A 21397-nucleotide genomic window follows, 5' to 3' on the forward strand; every position below is an offset into this window, starting at 1 on the left:
AAGCGAAATCAGTCTCCATAAATTTAATGCTATGAGGTACCGCACCCAGATCGGTATCACGATGGTCAACAATCCAGCATCAACATTGAATTTGCAGAACACCCAGGTACTTGGTCGACCTGCTCAGCCCAATCACCGTCGTGGGTCTATGCATCAGATTCTGATATTGTATCGTAGTGACGAGAAGACATGAATACTTGATGATGGCTAGCAACAACAAAAGATGAGCATTTTGTAAGCTTTCAGCAAAGCCATTCACGTTTAAGATATGCGGCTCGAGTAAAGGATCGAAGGATCGTGTTTGGTTTAGGCCTAGCGTCGATGATCATTGTTGATTGACGGCTACGATCGACGGGCCGTGGCTGATAAGATAAGATTTTGAAGGACAGTGGGCCCGTGCGTCTACCGTCCACACGTCGTCGCGTCTTCCTTTGAACTTTGGACATTCCTCGTCGTCCTCGTCCGCTCTCCTCCTGTCCACCCCCTCCTATATCATCCCAACCCGCCCAGAACAATGGGGCCGTCACCCATTCAATAGTGGCCCCCCGAAATCTGCACCCAGGGTCGCTTGTGAAGCTCGCAAAAGATGCGAGATGACCATCTGCAAGTTCTACCAGCAGGGTAACTGCAGATTCGGCAGTAGGTGTCTCCCCCCTTCACAACCACACTTTGACTTGTACACCCCCTTTGCCCGGTAGCGCTGCACATTCCTCGGCTTTCAATGCCCTCGAACCCGAGACCATGGACTATTCCGCCCTTGAGACGAGACCGACCTCATGCTACAAGCTACGATCGACCTCGACCTCCATCCACCCACTACTTTACGTCCTCCCACGGCGAGTCGAGTCGAATCGAAGCGAAATAGAGCGAATCGAAGCCACACATGGACATGGCCGCCATGGCTGCCCTTTCGGGTGACCATCGTCCTCCCGGCCGCAATGCGCCAATCCCGTTTCCTCTCTCCAGCTTCAACAAGTCCAAGCCCCAGTCCCCCGACCTGTCGTCTCTTGCCCTCGCGGCTGATGTCAAGACGAGGGCGCTCGCTGCGAGGGACCCCAATGTGCGCCCAATCCATCCTTTCGCCACGGCACGCTCGGCTGGCTCTAACAATGAGCGCAGCTGGCCTGCTATCACCGACACCATCACAGTTGAGCTGGACATCTGGAGCCCTACCGACTGTTGTGCGCCGAGCCCTGCGACCTTTGGACCGCCCTGCCAGGCCGACGACACCATGCAGCTTGACACCCCAAACATACCTCATACGCGCATCAAGTTTCCTAGTCGGGTCAATCCCCAGTGTGCTAATTCGTTCTCCGTCTTTCAAGACAACTGCAGGTATGAGCATCCTCGCGCCAATGGCTCCGCCAGCGCGAACCCCTTCAGCGTGCTCTCGGGCAATTCCAACAACAATATCAACAACAACCGCGGCGGATTTGGAAGACAACAGGCAGCACAGCCCAACCAATTCTCGTTGAGCAAGGACACAATACAGAAAGATCTCACAGAGGAGAGGCCATCATGGATCCTGTCGGCATACGGCCCTGGCCGCGATGCGCCCGAGCAGCTCTGGGGCGGATACCCCATCGAGCAGAGCTTCGAGGAGATGAGACTGCATTACATGATGGGAGAGGCGTCAGGCAATGCGCAGGGAGCGGTATGTCCTGCCTCGTACTCAACGAGCAAGCTGTATGGAAATGCTGACCTGCCCACCAGCTTACTGAGATCCAAGGCCTCTGGGGACAGGCGCAGGGAAAGCTTCAAAGCGCACTCGGCAACCTTGATGGAGCTATTGACTTCATCCTACAGTCGCAGAATACCCACCCAAACCGCCACGACGTCTGTCAGGCGAACTCGTCGACGAGCACTGGCGAGTTCAGCAAGAGCCCCGTAGGCCTACAGCCCAGCCAGCCCGCCAATGCCTTCTCCGCCCCGCCAGCTGGCGGCGCTTTTGGTCAACCGTCAGCGCTTGGACAAAGTGCGAACCCCTTCAGCACCGCCGCCGCCGGGGCCAGTGGGAGCTCCCCATTTGCGCAGACCGCTGCGCCAGCCCAACCTTCAGCGTTCGGCCAGCCATCGGCTTTAGGAGGCGGTACCAGCGCGTTCGGCCAACCGTCGACGCTCGGCGGCGGGAGTGCTTTTGGCCAGCCTTCGGCCCTTGGCGGCGGCAGCGCGTTCGGGAAACCCTCGGCTCTTGGCCAAACCGGAGGTACTGGCTTCGCCCAGACTGGAGGAACCGGCTTCGGCCAAACCGCAGGAACTGGCTTCGGCCAGACCTCAGCAATGGGCCAGTCTACCAATCCCTTCGGTGCTCCCAGCTTTGGTCAACCTGCTCAGCCGTCCCAACCTGGGCCATCTGCTGGCGGCTTCGGACAGCCTTCACAGCTAGGGGCGAAACCGAATCCGTTCTCGACTGGCGGTACCGCGGCCTCTGCCAGTCCCTTCGGGGCGATGGGTAGAGCAAACAGCAACCCAAACCCGTTCGCAACGAATACACAATCAGCACAACCTGGCCCTGCCACAAGCAGCAGTCCCTTTGGGCAGCCGGCGCAGCAGTCGGCGACGCCCGAGGTGTCCATGGACGCGTCCGGCCCTCCAGCGGCCCAGAACCCATTTGCGCAAGCAAGTAACCCATCCGCAGCTCCAGCAAACCCATTTGGCCAGCCGGCGCAACCTGCGGCGTCAAATCCCTTTGCCCAGGCAGCGCCAGCCAGTAATGGCTTTGCCGCAGCAGCCAGGCAGCCCGCTGGCGCAACCCCTGGAGGCGCGAACCCGTACCCGCCAAACGCAACCAGGCAGCATCCACCTTATGAAAGCTACGCCAGAAAGGCACCCACGGGCCAGCTCCTAACATTCAAGGGCAAGGAGGTCACATACAAGATGGTGGAGGAGAAGGGGGAAGCGCCAAAGCCGGTGCCGGGCATTCAGAACTTTGACGGCAGCTGGACCAAGATCTGGTTCCCGGATGGCCCTCCGCCGTACTATAAGGACACGGAGCCTGACCGGGCATACACGGACGGAGAGAAGGCGGCCTACGAGCAGTTTGTGTCCACGGGCCGCTTCACCCTCGAAGCTGCGGGTGGCGGCGGCATGCCTGAAGCTGCGCCCATGAGGGAGTACTGCACATGGGACTTGTGAGGTCGAAGGGGAGCGTGCGGCAGCAACAATGCGGGACCATTACGAGGTAGAAGAAGCACCCGCTGTGCCGTTTTAAATGATCTCAAGGGTTTTATTTTGGGAGGCTAAATATCCCATCCTGTGCATTTCCGGAGCACAAATGCATGTATGCATGGCACTTGGCTGGCAGCCGGCGTTTTGAAAGAGGGGGAGGGAGGGGGCAGAGGGACACGATGTCTGTCCGTATGTATGTTTGTGTACGTGTGTGGAATGTCGTTCTCATACGTTCAAGGGGCTGATCAAAAAGCGGGTTCATGCATATTTTAAAGCCACCATGTGGCGGATTGTTTCTCTCGAAGCCACATGTTGGTCCGGCCATACAGGGAGGCGTTTTCTAGAAAAGGCCAGACGAAATGGCGTCTGTTGCCATACATAGCAATATAATCTGGTTCCCAGGTATAGCTCACAGGGGCTCTTCAACGCATGAGTGTGGCTTGAACAGCGGTAGACCTGTGATGGGATAATCGAGGCTGGATATCTTCCTATGAGATGTTCTCCGGGGGATACCCTCATTGTGATCAAGCCCATGTTCAAGAACACACTTCTCGGTCTCTTTATTTGGAAGTCTCCTGACCTTGTGTAACTTGGGTGCTTTCACCGTCTAAGCCTTGACATGGAACCTCTGGGGGCGTGGCTGGACCGAACTCGCAATATGGTAGTGCTCTTTCGCGAAGGCGATCACGAGTGTTGCCACGATATCAGAAGCTGCCGGGTCATTATCACCGCCGTTGCCAGGTCATACGGTACCACGGGATCGCAGCACTGGCCGGAGGGTACCCAGCTACGAACCTCCTAGCGGTCTTTGGCTGGCACACACACACACACACGCACACGCACACGCACTCTAGCATCTCGCCGCAATGATTGAAGAAATTGTGTTTTTTGTTCTGTTTCCGCGCTACCCTGATTGACGTTGCCATCAACTTGATATCTTCCAGCAGCACTTGAGAATCCAGACCGCACAACTCCTCCAGGACCAACTAACTCGGCATCGGGTACGTGGGTGTCGGCATCAGCGCATCTAAGCGGCGATGGTGACCTCGACCTCGACACCGGCCTCGATGTTGACGATGATCTGCTTGACGATCTCGGTAGGGGCGTTGAGGCTGTTTTGATATGATGTCAGCAAAACGGAAGGCTGGCTGGTAGGTAGATAAAGTAGATTAGATGAACATATATACGTACTCGATGAGGCGCTTGTGGATGCGCATCTCGTAGCAGTCCCAGGTCTTGGAACCCTCACCGCAGGGGGTCTTGCGGGTGGTGATCTTGAGGGTCTTGGTGGGCAGGCGGACGGGGCCCTTGACGCGCAGGTCCTTGCCCTTGGCGCGCTCGATCAGCTCGGTGCAGACCTTCTCAAGGGACTGGACCTTGCGGGAGGTCAGGGTGATGCGGATCTTGTGGGTCTTCTGTATCGTGGGAGGAGCTGTGTGTTAGCATTTGGGACAGTGATGGTGGTGATGTTGGTCGTAAATTGGGCAGAGTGAAGACGTACGGGACCCTCAAAGTCACCCTTCTCTGGCTTCTGGTAAGACATCTTGATTGATGGGATGGGGGGTTTGGTCCTTCACGACTCGAACGGCGGTACGTTGCGGCAAAGTGATGAAGGCTAGCGGAGTGGTTGGTTGATTGACGATGGATTCAAGGACAGGTCAAAAAGTTCGCGATGGATATTTCTGAGGGTTTAGGAGAATTGGTTGGTTTGGTGGGGTGGGAAGGGTCGCGCTAGGCTGGTCTTGGACTAGCACCACCCGCCTGTGAATCATGATGAGTCAGCTCGGCGAGGACTCACTCGATCCAATTCGATTGGGTGTCGTCACTGACATTTTGACATGGGTTAGGCCTTATTGAACTGAACTTCGCTTGGATGCGCAGCAAGCAGAGCAGAGCAGCAAGCAGCCGTGTCAGCGAATCTGCTGGGGGCCATCCCACCTAAAAGAGAGGCAGCTCTCCTCAATATCGTGCTGGAAGATGCTGTGATCTTGTCTGTCTTTACTTCAATTTAACTTACTCGACTTGACTTGGCTTGGCTTCCCTCATCTTCCAGCACTTTGACGGCAGAAAACTCCACCATGGGCTCGACTGCCCTGCCACCCTTTGCGCCATTTCCAACGGCAACATGGAAGGAGTTGCTGTCCATCGATGAGTGGAACGCCAGCCTTGGTGCATGGATATCTCTGGCAGAGGCACATCTCGCCCTCTCGGACGCCGACTTCTCCAAGCAGACCCTCGCTGACGAGTCTGTCTCTCGATTCCTCACCTCGTTTATGAGAGAGGTAGCTGTCAACGGCTCAGTCCTGCTCGGCACCTCAGCCCCGGCCAAACTCCTTCTCAAGGACTGCTTCCTACTGGCCTCCAGGGCCCTGAGCTCGTCCTCCCCTCCAGTTACCCTGCTGCAGTGGGAGTTCTTGTCCGATCTCAGTCATGTCTACAGCAAGAAGAGGGCCAACAGCGTTCTGTCTTCCCTGTCAACTGAGTCTAAGGATACCGTCGAGGCTTTCCTTGGTCCTCTCAAGAAATTTCTTATCAAGAATCTGGATGACGGGCTCAAGGGCGATCTGAAGGGCGTAGAGGAGCATTTACGGAGGTTGAGCCACCTCATCAGTGCATCCCCCTCGGCTGCCTCCTTCTTCCTGGCCGGCAGTGAATTCCTCGACGGCCTCATCGCATGCTACAGGATCATGAACCCTCCACTGAGGAAGGTCATCATCACTACGACCTATCTTAGCCTCATGGGCCTGGTGGAGACCAGCCCTCCCAAGCTATCCCTCCTTACTGACCAGCTCTATTCGCTCAAGACCGCTGCCGAGGACCACAAGGCCGGGCCCACCAGCGCAAACGACTCGCTCGTTCCTGAGCTCATCAGCACCACGCCATTGCTGCAGCAGATCGAACACCGGCTGACGGTATCAGGCACCGAAAATGCCCGTCTGAAGAACATGATGATGGACCTGGCTGCCTTCCGCAAACCAGGAGCGGGCATGAAGCCTAAACGGCTCATCAGGCGCAAGATCGACAAGGGCAAAAGCGTTGCCCTGGACGACCACGAGGCCATGTCTGGTGATGTGCATATCCATCGTTTGAGCCAGGTTACTCAAGTGCAGGATCTCTTCCCACAACTCGGGTCCGGCTTTGTGTCGAAGCTGCTAGACGAGTACGGCGACGACACCGAACAAGTCATTGCGCATCTTCTTGAGGATTCCCTGCCGCCACACCTCCAATCAGCGGACCGTGGTGAGCAGTTGTATGTCATGATGCCTTTCATTAATGTATTACTAGAAATACTCCTTGCTGACCGCTCGGCTAGATCTAATACCAGTGCTAAACCAAGAAGACGATCCAGTCTTGTGCCGCGCTCAACGCCACCGCTCCTCCCTTCTAGGCGCAACGTCTTTGACGACGACGAGCTGGACCGTCTGGCTGTCGACACCTCCCAGCTTCACATCGGCAAGAGAGCTCCCGGGAGGACCGCAGACGACATCCTCGCCGACCGCTCTACCGCGCCAAACAAAGCAGCCATCCTGTCCGCCCTCGCGGCGTTCGACTCGGACGATGACGAGCGCGACGACACCTACGACGCCGCGGATGTCGGTGGGACCGTCGACGCGGCGACCACGGAGGATCCAGCCAACGACAACGAAGAGACCCTATGGAAAACGTATTCGAGCACGCCAAACGCCTTCGAGCGCGACCAGGCCACGCGGAAGAGCGCGGCCAGGAGCAAGCTGAAGGATGAGACGGGCATGACCGACGAGGCCATCGAGGGATGGGCGGTCATGCTGTCGCGCAACGCCAACCAGAAGCGCAGGCTGGAGATGAAGTACAGCGCCGCAAGCGCCTTCACCGGGCAGCAAAACGAGCTGACAAGCACAGCGTGGAGGGCGAGCCCGGGCGGGTCGGGCACGGAGCAATCCGACACCGACGGCGGTGGCGGGCGAGGAGGCCGAGGAGGTCGAGGTCGTGGCGGCGGCAGGGGACGGGGAGCGGGACGTGGGGGCGGCCCTGGTGGTCGTGGTGGTGGAAATGTCGCCGGACCCAGCGGCGAACATGACACGGAGCAGGCGAGGCGTCGGAAGGAGGCCAGCAAGAGTCAGAGGGCCAACCACAACAGGCGGGATCAGCGGGCCAAGAAAATGGCCCGAGGCGGGTTCCCTGGCTGAAATGACGAGCCTTGACATCCGGCTCACGGTTGTTGGCACGCAATAGCTTGTGCATGAATGCATACCAATATCAACCACAAACGTGCTCACCCTCTCCATCCACCCTCCCTGCCTGAGAAATGGCACCCGTGCCAGATCTCAAAACAATTTTGCACCGTGGACGCAACCACACACACTAGGATCCACGTTTACGTCAACGTCAATGACTTGTCTTGATATGCCGTCTGATCTCGGGTCTCGATAATAGAAAAAGCAGAAGGAAAAAAAACACGAGACGAAGGCCTAGCGTCGCGCCCTCTGAGGCGGCCGATGCGCTGGTGAGAAACTCGGGCTCTTTGATCGGCGACGCGCACGATGGTGTTGTGGTTGTTGTGGCGTCGGCTGCTGCTGCTGCTGCTGAGGTTGTCTCCGAGACGTGCCTGACGAGGAGCTCCCCGATGGCGTCGACACCGAAGACGTAACCACCTCTCCCTACATTTCCGAGTTAGTCACAACACACTCACTAACCCCTTCTGCCAATTTTATTTTAGACAGGTGGAGAAAAAAAAAAAAAGCAAAGCATAAAATCAAAGCGACGAACCTTCAAATGCCCCTCGAGCGCCCTCTTGCTCGCGTACGCGGCGCCGCAGCACCCCGGCACCGGGCACACCAGCAGGTGCTCAGCGTTGACGTGCCAGGCCAGCGCGTTGCTCGACGTGAAGCTGGGCGCCGCGCACGACGTCCACGTGCACGTGAAGGCGTGCTCGGCGCGGTAGTGCGCCGCCAGCTCCGCCTCGGTCGGGAAGCGCGCGCTGCAGTGCGGGCCTAGGCAGAGGAGGAGGTCTGTTGTTGTTGTTGTTGTCGTCGTCGTCGCTGCTGCTGCTGCTGCTATTGCTGGTGGTGGTGGTGGTGGTGCCTGGTGTGGTGGGAGTGTTGTCTGCGGCATAGGCGCTTGCTGCTGCTGTTGTTGTCGCTGCTGTGGCGGTGGGTATGACCGGGAGCTTGGTTGTTGCTGATGGTGGTGTCGGTGTTCTTGTGGGCGTGGGTGCGTATAGGACCGGCTAGGATAGGGTTGTTGACTTGCTATGGCACGATAGGCGGCTGGGTTCTGGTTTGAAGATGGTTGTGGCTGAGATGAGTAGACCTGCTGTTGTTCATGCTGCCGTTGGGTTTGAGGAGTGTGAGCTGCTCGCGAGGAGGAGGGCGAGGGATAAGCGGGCTGCGCGCTCGCAGTGCTCCTGTCCGTATCTCGGCCCACCAGGCTCGTGTCTGAGAAGGTCCTGGAGATGTTACCGACGCTGCTTCCGGCCACGGATGAAGTGCGAGACTCAGAGGCGTCCGAGCCATATGACCCGCCATCGCCGCCGCCGCCGCCAGGCCGTGGGCTCGCCGGCGTGCTGGCCGGGCTGTCGACATAGCCCACGTAGCTGCTGCTGCTTGCCTCGTGCCTGCTACCGCCCTTCCCAGCTGCGGTGCCTCGCTGCCGCTGCTGCTGCTGTGTCGAGATGGCATGGTCGCCCAGCAGCTCGTCGACGCTCTCGGGACTGTCGTCCAGCCTGGCCCACGAGATGGCGCTCATTGGGTTGAAGCTGATGGGGTCGTTGAGCATCATATTGGTGGTGTCGTACGGGTCCCGTGGTGTCTCATCCACATGGTGGAACAGCAGGGGTCCAAACCCAAACGTGCCCGTGCCGGAGCCGCTGAACGAGTCGAACGCGCCCCATTTGTTCAGTCCCTTCTTAGCCTCCATCGAGTCCGGGTCGGCCGCCGGGACTGGCGAGTCGGCTGATGAGCCATTAGCAGCAGCTTCTGACGTGGTGCTGGCGACGTCGACGGCCGCCCTCCTCGTCGTCGGTGTCGGTGTCCTTGTTGTTGTTACTGCTGTCGTTGTTGTTGACGCCAGGCCGCGGCCAACTGCAGGCTGATATCGGGTTTCATAGAGCTGTCGGGGCTCCTGGCCAACGCCCTGCCGAGCTGACGAGGAGTAAGAGACGGCGGACGCGGGTACCCGCTGTGACTGCAGTAAAGAAGTCTGAGCGTGAGGAACTGGAGGGTGTGGGATCCGGTACTGCCGGCTGCTGCTTTGCTTCTTCCCTCCGCTGGTCCCGTTGACGGTGCTGGTGCTGTTGCTGCTGCTGCCGCTGCTATTACTGCTATTACTGCGGTTGGTGGTGGCAGTGGTCTTGGTGGTAGCAGTGCTTCCATGTCGAGGAGTGCGGGCTGATGACTTGTTAAGTCGCCTTTCGTTTGCCATTTCCACTTCTGGACAGGGCGTAAGATTCCGGTGAAGGATTGAGATTCAACTTTCGGATGACCCTGGGCAAGGTGAGTGAGGACTCGCTTCCGGTGGACCAACGAGGGAGGTCAGTTAGCGAGCTCGCAGAAGTGCCAGAGTGGAGAGAGGACAGGCAAGCAAAGCAAGCAAGCAAGACCTAGGTGCATTGGGGCTCTTGTGTGTCCTGGCCGTCCTTGTCCTTTCTTGTGGGGGGGGACGCGGGTGGGAAGAAGTGTCACAACGGGATGCATCTGGGTATTTCAATGTTCCCTCCCCTTCCGGCGCCGATGATGATGATGACAGCAGCAGCGAGGCAGTAGGAGCAGCAGCAACATCCCAGATTCGTTCACTCGCAGGCTGGTCATCACGCTCTTAGGCTGTGCGCCCTCGCCGTCTCCTCCTCCTTTCGGCTCTCCCCATTCTTCTTCCCCAGCCTGGGTCACCACCCCCCCTCCCTCTCCTCCTTCGCTCGTACCGCCTAATTTCCCCCTCCCCCCTCTGTTCTACGACCACCTGCTGCTGGCTGTTGCTACTGCTGCTGCTGTGTGCAGCTGGCTGCTGCACCACCTAGACAGACCCAGCATTTGTGGCGCGGTCTTGGCCAAGAGGTACCGGTCAGTGCAAGGATATGCGTCGGCGCCGCAACCCGTGATAGGTGCGATCATGTTTGTGGTGGTTACACAGAGGAGCAGGGTGGCCCGCCAATCGCTTCCGCTGCCTGCTGCACCTGAGCCTATATGCCCTCTGCCCCCCTCCCATTCGATCATGCTGGCAGCTCTTTTCGAACACTTTCTCACACGTTTCTGTGCCGGCCGGGTGGGCTCACTAGAGGACCTTTGTGCCCGGGATCCGACACACACACGATCGCACGTTCGCACACTCATCCGTATCTCGACCGAGAGCACACTCCTTTTTTGGGAAGAGTAGCAGCTAAAAGCCCAGACTATTTGTCATTGAGACAGACTTTGGAGCCCTGATATTGATAGGTCGATTTTTCCGGTGCTGTCTGCTTCCGTCCTGCAGATGCCACTGGAGAAGATTGGCCCGATATGCATGGGTCACAGCCTGCCTGCTTTTTTCCCTGCCGCTTTTCGATACGTCAGAACCGCCTTTGCTACACCCTTACATTATGTATGCATTGTCTTATTGTGTGGTGACCGGGTCGCTGGACGGCGCACGCACGCGCGCTGGAAAAAGACCGGTCAAAACATTTTGGAGCAGCCCGGCAGAGCGCGTCTCTCCTGTGTGACTGTCCTCATCCGGAAGGTCTTGACCGGCCCAGGAATGGACACGAACCGCTGGGCCCCGGATGGGGGATCATCATGCCCGCAAAAGAAGCGCGTGTCAGGTGATCGTCCCCTGATCTTCTGCTGATATTAGGGCGCCTTAAGGTTGTGCAACTCCAGAGTTGCCTGTCAAGCCTCGTTCAATCCTCGTGTGTATCCTGCGTTGACGGGACCCGGCACCACACTGGACTTTGCTCACAACATCAGATGAAAAGTTTCCTGGTACGTGGTGTCATTGGTGGCACTCTCTTTGCGTGTGTCTGAGTCCAGTAAGCAGTGAGCGGGTTTTTGAGCAGCAGCCAGCACTGATTTCCAGCTTGTGAGGCTGCCAGATGCCCATGCTGTTGGTGACCAAGCCGTCAAGCAGCTAGGTAGACAGGTAGGCTGGTACCTGGCATACTACCTAGGTGCAGGATGTATGTGTGAGGCGGCAGGCGGATTCGTAACCATTTTGGGCGACAGAGGCGGCTGGTTCCAAGCAGACAGGCCCCAACTGGCCCCTCGTACAACATTCGACCTCGACATCACGGGGGCCGGCCCGACGTGTCTCACCACGGCCGTCGCTTCAGGCCCACGGCCGTCGCCGAGTTCAAGAAATCGCCTGCCCCAGGTATCTAGTTCGTGCGGCCAGCATCGTACAGCATCATCTTGCAGCTTCTTAATAGATTAGCGAGACAAGAAGGCATGAAGATCCCGCCATGTTCAAGGCACGCTCAACGCCACGTCGGTGGCAGAGGTGTATGGCACTGTTCTAGACAGAGGGCTTGTCTTGCTAGGTCTCTGCTGCGCGCCAAAACAGCCGCTCACCTCATGCACGACCCGTTTGGGCGAGGGGAGCCTCTTGGACCTGCAGGAGGCAGTCTAGACCCTTTTTCGCCGATGTTCTAGCGAGCCGCCTCCGCCTCTCGTTTCTTCTCTCTTTGGAAATACAGGAGAGAAAGCTGGAAAGCCGTCGTCCTCCGGGGTAGGGGATCGAACCATGATCTGCTACCGCAAGAGACAAGTCGGGCGGAATATGACAAATTCCATGAGCGCGTGGTGTCCTGCAAACGTGACTTGCGTAATGAATGGCTTCGATCTGCAGGATCCGGGGCAGACCACCCGTTTTTGTCAACGTCTTTCGCGCCGAAGCGGCTAGGCACCTGCATCGGGATGATCGCATCTTGACAGCAGCAGGCCGATCCGTAACGTGCTCGCGGTCCACAGTCTCGGAATGCTAAAGTGCGCAAATATCCTCTCGGGACCCAAACACGAACAGTTGTCTGCTAATCTTGTGCAGGAACAGACAAATTCGTCTTCGTGATACCTTCCACTATGTCCGGTACACCAAGGTGTGGGAGTTCCTGGAAGGTGTTGGATGCCGTGCCTCGTTAAACTCAAGTTTGTACGGCTTGTTCATGCTGAGCATGTAAAGTCCCGCGGCCACCTGGGTAGCATGAACTCTGAACATTGTTTGCGTTGAGACCTTCGTTGTGGCGGGAATGCAAATTGGAACGTCCTTTAGGTGTACATATACATGTATATATGTAAACAAGACGACATCATTCATTGCCATGGCAATAGGGTCCAATTGACGTATTCGGCACATCGGTCCTAGCCTTGGCCAGCCGTTCGGTCCGCTTGAGGGTTTTCCTTCCATGTTTTCGCGGCCTGTCTCCTGCAGGCTGTAGACTTTCTTGGGAATGAGGCAGTCAATTAGTGGCCGCGTAACACGACCGTCGCCAGAGTTCGTTCAGTGTTGGCAACGGCGAGTCGCAGTGTGCCGTGAGTCTTTGTGTTCGAGTGTTCGGAACCTGCCACCCACATGTGCACCCCCACCGATCCAGTGGTCAACTCCATGGGTGCAGCGCTTGCAAGCACGCCAGGGTGTCACACCAAGAGGAATGTCTCGGGTGTGCGCATCATCTGGCCGCAGATTTGGTCAGATCGGGTTGGTCAATATGTACGATGTGAGAGGTGAGTTCCGGAAGTCCGGAGCCGACCTGTGCATGATATCTGACTGGAGAGCGATTTTTAGTCTGGAATATGAAATGGGTGAGAGATCTGGGTAAGGGATGTCATTGTGGGTGGGTGTTCGTGCGAGTGTGGGTGGGTATATTTGTTGATAAATATTGATAGCTGCTGACTTTTCGGTGCGTGGTACAACCGGGGGATAAACCTTCTTAGCGGGGAATCACTCAAGAGGGGTAAGGTAATGTTAAGGATATGTGTACGGTGCGACACGTGGTCAGTATAGAGCAATACTGTGCTTAATTTCCCAATCTAGACGTGTAGTGACAACTGGTGCTCCATCAATGTGGTAATAAGTCTTCGATGATTCGCGTTGCTGTGCAAACCAAAAATCGCCAGTCACAAATCACAGATTCACACCGCCCATTGAAACCCCTGCGAAACCCGTATGGGCAGAAAAGCTCGGCTCTTTTTTAGACTATCCGACTGTCGATGGCCACTCGGGCCAGTCCCGCTACTGTGTGTAGACCTTGCCCCCTTTCTCTGGGGAAGACTTCCGAGCCAGGGCTTTGTGAGTTGAACTTCGTCCTAACGTAGGTATATGCATTATCTTGCACACCGAGAAGCGCCAGGACACTGCCTACGGGAGATAGTCCAGTAGAGAAAAGCATCTACTCCCTGGGCTGATCGACCCGGTATATCTTGGCTGTGGCTTGCTAGAGCTTGACTCTGGGCAGGGCACCCACCTATCGAAGCTGTTTCTTGGCGATCTCACCTTTCCCAAATCTGGATTCTGCACGCAGGGTCCAGGTGCCCGGTCCAGGACCCGAGCCAGGTTGAGGTCCAGAGCCAGGCCCACAGATCCAGACACTTCCTTTGCAAGTCGACGCGCCCCTGTCCAAACGAAACACCCGACTTTTGCTCCACGCGTCAGTTTGTCGGTCAGAGCGTCAGACCATTTTGTCTCTTTGCATAACGTGGTCTCAGACAAAGAGCGTCGGCAAGCTCGTGGCTATCGACATCCAAAAAATCTGCGTCAAGACAGAGCCCACGCAGTCACAGCCCTTGCTTCGTCACCGGGCAAAGTCTATCGAGCTTGTGCTACCGTGAGTTACCACTCTCCTGGGATCGCTCAGAAGCTTCTTCAGAGTGTTCCAGTCAGGTCAGGGGGCTTGATCAGGCGCACCGCCTCGCCAAGAAGTTCTCCAACAGTGCAGCGCTGCACTCAGTACGAGGGTCCCTAGCGGTGCTCTCTTTCTTTCATCATGGACCAGAAGATAGTGTTCAGCGAGAAACTATCAAAGGCAGATGTTTTGATTCTCAAGAACCTCGAGGCAGACATCAAAGATGTATCAGCAAGGTCCCCTCCATCCAATGGTCACACCAACGGCAAAGCCAATGGTCACACCACGACCGTCAATGGTAGCACACCCGTTCCCTTATTTCCAACAACTTGTCTATCGCCTTGAGCCTCGAGCTTTGCTAAACGTTACTCACAGGCTCAACCCAAGGCCCAGAAGACGGCGTGATCGGCGAGGAGGAAGCCGCCCGTGATGAAGCAGCCCTGGCCATGATATCGGGCATGAACGACCCCAACAGCTCTTATTTCGAGCCCTCCGTCTTCAACACCTGGGATCTGAGCACGCTGGGCAAGCTGCCGCCCGTGCTGGACCGGCTGCTCAAGTCCTACGTCGAGTTGGGGAAGTCCATCGTGCGCGTCGAGACGGACGTCGTCATGCTCACACACTTGATCCTGTACTTCACCACCTCGGTGCCCTCGGCCCTGTGGCTCTTCTATCATTTCACCTGGGTTCACGGCGTGATGCATACCGTCATGCAGGTGTCATACACCGGCGCCTACACGCTAATGATGCACCAGCACATTCACGGTCGCGGCGTGCTGAACAAATCATACGCCTGGTTTGATATGACCTTCCCATACCTGCTCGACCCTCTCATGGGCCACACCTGGAACTCGTACTTCTACCATCACGTGAAGCACCACCACGTCGAGGGTAACGGGCCTGACGACCTAAGCTCCACGATCCGATACCAGCGGGACAGCCTCTGGCACTTCCTGCAGTACGTGGGGCGGTTCTACTTCTTCGTCTGGTTCGAGCTGCCCCTCTACTTCCTGAGGAACAACAGGCCAACGTTCGCGCTCAAAGCGGCGTTCTGGGAGTTCAGCAGCTATGCTCTGCAGTACACCATGTGGAAGCTAAATTGGAGGGCGTCCATCTTTGTGTTCCTCCTGCCTCTGGCCATTATGCGCCTCGGGCTGATGATTGGCAACTGGGGCCAGCACGCGCTCGTGGACCGGGATGAGCCAGATAGCGACTACAGGTCGAGCATCACGCTGATCGATGTCCCAGTACGTGGCCTGCTCCCCATTCCTACGCTTGTTTGCCCTTCGCTTCCCTTTGCTTCTAGCTCTGAGGAAGTATGTATCGCTAACAGTGATTCCACAGAGCAACCGTCACTGTTTCAATGACGGATACCACACTTCGCACCATCTCAACCCCATGAGGCACTGGCGCGAGCACCCAGTGGCCTTCCTCAAGGCCAAGCATACATATGCGTCGAACGGTGCCCTGGTCTTCCACGACATCGACTACCTCTTCATGACGGTCACGTTGCTGAGGAAAGACTATGCGCGGCTGGCCGAGTGCATGGTCCCTATTGGTGAGAAGCAGATCCGCATGACGATGGAGGAACGCGCGACGATGCTTAGGAGGCACACGACTGCCTTCACGGAGGAGGAGATCAAGGCCAAGTTCGGCAATGCTGGTAAGACAGAGTGAGGGCTGGTGCGCGGACTCAGAGAGCATTACGACTTGGCGTGTGTGGATGACCGGTGCAAAGGGTTGCCACGTTCGATGCAAATTATAGACATGACGGAACCACGCCACATTACGAATCGGACTAGAATAGAGAACGGATAGACATGTGTCTCAACAAAATATGCATAGCGACGGAGCTGGTACGCCTCATGGCGGGCTGTCCGAGCTGTCACCGCGCAGTAAATGGTCGGAGATGGAAAAAGGATTCTATAGCCACGATAGGCATGTCGAAATGGGAATAGGCTCATTCCCACAGATTGCTCTATGTCATGTTGACACCCACCAAGGCGTTTTACGAGATCAACTTGAGGGGCCGTTGTATGGCGTACTAGCCGAGCAATATCTGAACTCGGCCGTTACCAAGGTATGCCTTGTCTCGCTTGACCATTGCAGCTCGCTCGCCACTCAATCCACAGCTCAACTGACAGTGCCACTGCTGTCTCATCCAATGGTTCACAAAAGCCATGGTGTTACGGCTGAGCTCGCCCGAACAAGATCGCCAGCCTAATGCGGACTCAACCAGGGTGCTGGGACATGCAGAAGCAAAAGCAAGTCATGCCCCGCTGGGCACGCAAGGGTGAGCCATACTGTAGATGTGTATCCAAGGTTTGCTTACGTACGTATGTATGTATACAGACCAACACACTTCAACAACGGAGATCAAAGCTCAAACTCTCAAACTTTTGGAGTCCTACAACGACAGTACTCCCGGGAAAACACACTTCCTAACTCGACCGTTGAGAGCAACACCTGCCCGTGTCAACTGCCGGCTTCTCAGCTCAAAGTCCGTCCACATGTCAGATTGGCCGGTGTCACTACCTGCATACATCGGCCAGCCACCTTCCTCTAATGGTGGGTGTGAGTGCTTAGCGGGCCATGGGGCCTAGGTACTCCCCCAGTATTATTAGATCTCGTAGACGCCACGTTCTGGGATGAGATTTGTCATGCTATGAGACCTTCTCTTTGAGACGTGACTTTGGCCGAGGCATGGCGGAGGATATGCCCCTTGCAGATATCCGTGCAGTTGTGTATAGCATGCATAGCAGGGTAAAGTCGCAACAGAGATATCCACTTCGTGTCCAACCTGGGAGGCGCCGAAATGAATGCCGATGTCTTCGAAAAGGGTCACTAGGATTAGTCAAAGTGAGATGGAAGCGCAGACGCGGAAGCCATCTACCCCGCAACGATATTCCCCGACTTTTCTCCAGACCCTGGTAGTTTGTTGTTCCCCCATATCTTTCCCCAGAGTAAGCTCAGATGTGAGTTTTGCCCAGTTGCTGCTGCGAATGGCGGTCGACTGTGTCCCGGCCCCGGAAATGGCCAACCTCTTTGAGCTAGCTGTTGTACGCGGCTCGCCGGCTAAAGGCTCGGGGAAATAACATTTTGCAAAGCTTATTTACTTACTCAGTGCTTATCTAGAAGACTTCCAACTGGTTCCATATTAGGGCAAGGTTGCGTTTGATTTTGACGACACTGAAAATGGAAAATGTTTTCATGTGAATGCAACCCGACGGCGCCTAGGAGACAGGCACAGACACGTTAGGGACCGATAACCACTGGGATTCCTGGGTTATGAATAACACAGAGTCCCAACGGCCTCACCAAAGGCATCGGCACAAGAGTCAATCAGGTCGAGCTAATGCACCGGTGTCATGGAAGGCTTGTCTTAGGATCATCGTTACTGGCAGCCGGATCATCTCCGCTCATTAGCTTCCACTCATGCTTCCCAGCCTCCCCTTGAGAGCTTCCCCTGCTCCCCCTGTAAAGGTAGTATCGATCGACCGGCTAGCTTTGCAACCCTACGTGGATCTGTCCAAGCTTTCGCCGTGAATGGCATTCTCCCGGTGGAATAAATTTCCTGACTCTCGCCCAACAAGGTACGCATTGTTTTAGTGCCGATTGATAATGTCATATATACACAGTATTCCGTACTGCTCGTCTGTCAGCTCCTTCCAGCGGGCAGGACTTGACCATCTGTGAGCTTAACAACTTTTGCGTATCAAAATGGCGGACAACGAGAAAGTGTCGCCAACAACCTCCGAGCCGGAGATCGAGACCGCGCCTGGCAATACCAACCTGGCAAAGAGGATCACCACCAAGGACGAGCTACATGAGTACCGGGAGAAGGAAGGCTACGTCCTCGATGCCGAGAACTCTGATGGTAGTCCTTCGGAGGCGGGCGTGAAGCTCGCCGCTGACGGTCACACGCGCCTCATTCCGCAGCCGAGCGATGACCCCAAGGACCCTCTTAACTGGAGCTGGAGGAAGAAGCACATAATTCTTTTCATCATCGCTGCTGCTGCCTTCTTGCCCGACTATGGTAGTGCTACGGGCGCAGTTACACTGATTCCACAGGCTGCGTATGTCGCCACCCTATTTGGCTGTCTGAGAGGCTATATGCATGGGAACGAAGGCTAATATGGCTGCAGAGAATGGAACATGACACCAGATGAGGTGAACCACTCGCAAGCAGGAAATGTCTTCATGTTGGGCGCAGGTGGCATATTCGGTACGTGTCTCCACACGCGCGCAAGACGTAACCTCGAGCCTTCACTGACATGGGAACCACCGCAGCTGTCGTGCTCTCTGCGTACTTTGGACGTCTCCCAGTGGCATTCTATTTCCTCGTCGTAGCCTTTGCTACCGCTGCATGGTGCGCAGGCGCCGACACCTTCGAGTCCTTCATGGGCGCACGTATCCTCAATGGCTTCTTCTCGACCGTTACACAGGGCGGCGGGATGATGTTTATCCAGGACATGTTCTTCTTCCACGAACGCGCGCGCAAGATCAACATCTGGGCATCTTTCTTCGTCATGAGCCCCTACATGGGCCCGCTCCTCGCGGCCTTCATGACGGCCTTCAAGCCGTGGCCGACCCCCTTCTGGGTGTACACGGCTGAGACGGGCGCCGTACTGCTCCTCACCATGTTTTTTGTCGACGAGACGTACTACGACCGACGTATCCCGGCGGCAGAGCAGCCATCCCTGGGCAGTCGGGTCTCCCGTGTGCTCGGTATCTCGCAGTTCCGCTCCCGCCATATGCGCAACTCCTTCCCGCAGGCTTGCATGCGGGTTGTCAAGGTCATTGTCAAGCCCACGGTCCTGCTGACGGCGGCCTACTATATGCTCACGTTCGCTTGGGTCGTCGGGATCAACACCACGCTGTCGATCTTCCTCACGCCGCTCTACAATTTTGGCCCGCTGCAGATCGGATACTTCTACTTCACGCCCGTCGTCGCGGTGCTGCTGGGCGAGATCTCGGGCCACTGGCTGCACGACTTCCTGGCCAAGAGTTACATCAAGTCCCACAAGGGCCACTTCGAGCCCGAGGTGCGCCTGCGCGCCATCTTCTTCTCGCTCCCGCTCATGATCGTCGGCCTCGTGCTCGTCGGCCAGGCGCTCGAGAACGCGTGGCACTTCATGGCGCTGTCCGTCTCGTGGGGGCTGTATGTGTATGGCATCATGATCACCACCGTCGCTGTCAGCAGTTACTGCCTCGACAGCTACCCCGAGGCCAGCGGCGAGGTCAGCGCGCACCTCAACTTTGCGCGCACGCTGGGCGGCTTCGTCATCTCGTACTTCCAGGTGCAGTGGGCCGAGAAGCAGGGCACCAAGGTCAGCTTCGGTATTCAGGCTGCGGTCGTCGCGGCGGCGTTTGGCATTATCCTTGTGCTGATCGTGTTCGGCAAGAGGATGAGGATCTGGGCTGGGCCACTCCGTTTTGCAACTGCGTAGAGGGGAAAGGAGGATAGATAGTTGGTTTGTAATCCCAAGGATTGTATTCCTTCCATGATAATGAACGAATATGCTCCGCCTCAGGCGCGTCTGGGGCGAGCCTCAATAGCGATATACCACCATCTTCTAAGCTCGTCTGCGTATACGTTCGTTTGCCTTGATCTGGAGAACAACGTGCCTCTTGGCCTCTACTGCACCTCCCAAAGCACCACAGGTCTCTAGTCACGTTACCAACGTGAGGCTGTTCTGTAAGCATAAGGGCATCTTCATGTACTTGCATGATGTGAACATATGACATGGTGACGCTATAAGCAGAATTGATTTAGCGGCTGGGAGTGATATAAATCTGCCTTCGCTAGTACTATTACGGCTTCGAAGCAAAGTCCCGCCAGCACTGGATTTCTCCGCAAGCATATCAATTACATGGAATGATTGCTGACACTTGACAAGCAAGAGCGGTCGTGGGTTGCCCGCCCGCATCCGAGCCGAAGGTGGAGGAGGGACGGTGGCTTGGCCTCTTGGCCCTGAGGTTTCCCCAACCGTCGTTCTTGGTGTGGATGCTACTATGGCCTCGCTGGTCAATGCCGTCTCGGATGTGGCCGAGATCTCTGGCATGGAAGTCGTCCGATCGCGGAACACTCTATGTGGTAGCAGAATGTCACAAATCTGGTATATGGATGTATCTGGCGAGTTGTCGATCTCGAAGACTTCCTTACCACGAATGCCATACGCTCGTCTCACCAACAGCGAGCTGACGCCATTCTCTTTGCGCCATCATGGTATCCTCGCCTATCATTCATTCTGTCGTGCCACTTCACGTGGGCCAGTTCCTCTTCGTGCGCATAGAGACAGATGACGGCGTGGTTGGCTGGGGAGAATCTGGAGTATGGGGCCACATCGAAGCAGGCGCCACGGCAGTGAGTCGTTTTGCTGAGTATCTGGTTGGAAAGCCTGCCTTCGACATCGAGCACCATTGGAACGTCATGCACCGTTTCAGTTACTTTCAGGGGACGGCCATCAATGCCGCGATATCTGGGATCGACATCGCGCTGTGGGATATCAAGGGAAAAGTACTGGGCGTGCCAGTCTGGGAGCTCCTCGGCGGGAAGTGCAGGAACAAAGCGCGCATTTACGGTCACATCTACGAGAAGACGATCGAAGGTGTCCTGGCCGAGTGCAAGAGAAAGAAGGACCTGGGATACACTGCTTTTGGGCATATTAATCCCTTCCTCGATGAGGGTCACGACCAGGTGTACTTCAAAACACACGTCCAGAAGATGGAAGACGCAGCGGACAACGTTCGCAGGATGCGAGAAGTTGTCGGCGACAAGGTTGACCTTCTCATCGAGCTGCACCGCCGCCTCACTCCAGCCGAGGCTATCACCTTCGCGAACATGATCAAGGAGTACAGGCCTATGTTCGTCGAAGATCCCATCCGCCCTGAGAATGCAGACGCCATGGCTCGGGTCGCAGACCGCATATCCGTTCCAATCGCCACCGGTGAGCGCTTCAGCACAATCTACGAGTTCCAAGCGCACCTGTCTCGGAACGCGCTCGAGTTCGTCCGCATCGACGTCGCTCTTTGTGGAGGCATCACCGGGGCGAAAAAGGTGGCAGCCATGGCAGAGGCTCACAATGTCCAGGTCGTCCCGCATAACCCGCTCTCGCCAATTGGCCTGGCTGCATGTCTACAAATCGCGGCTAGCATTCCCAACTTCGCCATTCAGGAGTATGCGACCGGCTTTGAAAACGGAATCTTTACATCTTCCATGGACCATCTCGGCAGCAACGTTGTTGACTTCGTCCCGAAAGTCGAGAACGGCTTTGTTGATATTCCCACCCTCCCGGGAATCGGGGTGAATGTGGTCGATAACGCGCAGGATATTCGTCCACCATTCAGGCAGCCGATGCACATGAGGCCACATTATGATGGCTTTGTTGTTGATCAGTGAGAAAGTCTGTGGGATGGCGATGTGTATATTAGACGTTTCTCGTTATT

At 56.3% G+C, this 21397-nt stretch overlaps 7 protein-coding genes across 7 annotated transcripts; 5 read left to right on the forward strand and 2 right to left on the reverse strand.

Moving 5' to 3' along the window:
- Positions 1-883: 883 nt before the first annotated feature.
- Positions 884-3135, forward strand: J7T55_009657 (uncharacterized protein; the record flags this gene model as incomplete). The annotated part of the gene is made up of 2 exons (XM_053135903.1): positions 884-1654; positions 1714-3135. 2 exons carry the CDS (start codon positions 884-886, stop codon positions 3133-3135), a joined length of 2193 nt encoding a protein of 730 aa, XP_052986417.1.
- Positions 3136-4195: 1060 nt separating this feature from the next.
- On the reverse strand, positions 4196-4711 carry J7T55_009658 (40S ribosomal protein S20; the record flags this gene model as incomplete). The annotated part of the gene is made up of 3 exons (XM_053135904.1): positions 4196-4280; positions 4360-4583; positions 4670-4711. 3 exons carry the CDS (start codon positions 4709-4711, stop codon positions 4196-4198), a joined length of 351 nt encoding a protein of 116 aa, XP_052986418.1.
- Positions 4712-5246: 535 nt separating this feature from the next.
- Positions 5247-7334, forward strand: J7T55_009659 (uncharacterized protein; the record flags this gene model as incomplete). The annotated part of the gene is made up of 2 exons (XM_053135905.1): positions 5247-6418; positions 6494-7334. 2 exons carry the CDS (start codon positions 5247-5249, stop codon positions 7332-7334), a joined length of 2013 nt encoding a protein of 670 aa, XP_052986419.1.
- A 282-nt stretch (positions 7335-7616) lies between these two features.
- Positions 7617-9567, reverse strand: J7T55_009660 (uncharacterized protein; the record flags this gene model as incomplete). Its single annotated transcript, XM_053135906.1, has 2 exons — positions 7617-7805; positions 7915-9567. The coding sequence occupies 2 exons, from the start codon at positions 9565-9567 to the stop codon at positions 7617-7619; spliced, it is 1842 nt and encodes a 613-aa protein (XP_052986420.1).
- Positions 9568-14089: 4522 nt separating this feature from the next.
- On the forward strand, positions 14090-15625 carry J7T55_009661 (uncharacterized protein; the record flags this gene model as incomplete). The annotated part of the gene is made up of 3 exons (XM_053135907.1): positions 14090-14246; positions 14324-15195; positions 15293-15625. 3 exons carry the CDS (start codon positions 14090-14092, stop codon positions 15623-15625), a joined length of 1362 nt encoding a protein of 453 aa, XP_052986421.1.
- A 2043-nt stretch (positions 15626-17668) lies between these two features.
- J7T55_009662 (uncharacterized protein) lies at positions 17669-19398 on the forward strand (the record flags this gene model as incomplete). The annotated part of the gene is made up of 3 exons (XM_053135909.1): positions 17669-18024; positions 18094-18173; positions 18239-19398. 3 exons carry the CDS (start codon positions 17669-17671, stop codon positions 19396-19398), a joined length of 1596 nt encoding a protein of 531 aa, XP_052986422.1.
- A 776-nt stretch (positions 19399-20174) lies between these two features.
- On the forward strand, positions 20175-21350 carry J7T55_009663 (enolase C-terminal domain-like protein; the record flags this gene model as incomplete). The annotated part of the gene is made up of 1 exon (XM_053135910.1): positions 20175-21350. One exon carries the CDS (start codon positions 20175-20177, stop codon positions 21348-21350), a length of 1176 nt encoding a protein of 391 aa, XP_052986423.1.
- Positions 21351-21397: the final 47 nt, after the last annotated feature.

Source organism: Diaporthe amygdali (genome assembly GCF_026229845.1).
Source record: "Diaporthe amygdali strain CAA958 chromosome Unknown NODE_61_length_182076_cov_64_703273, whole genome shotgun sequence".
NCBI classification, from domain to species: domain Eukaryota; kingdom Fungi; phylum Ascomycota; class Sordariomycetes; order Diaporthales; family Diaporthaceae; genus Diaporthe; species Diaporthe amygdali.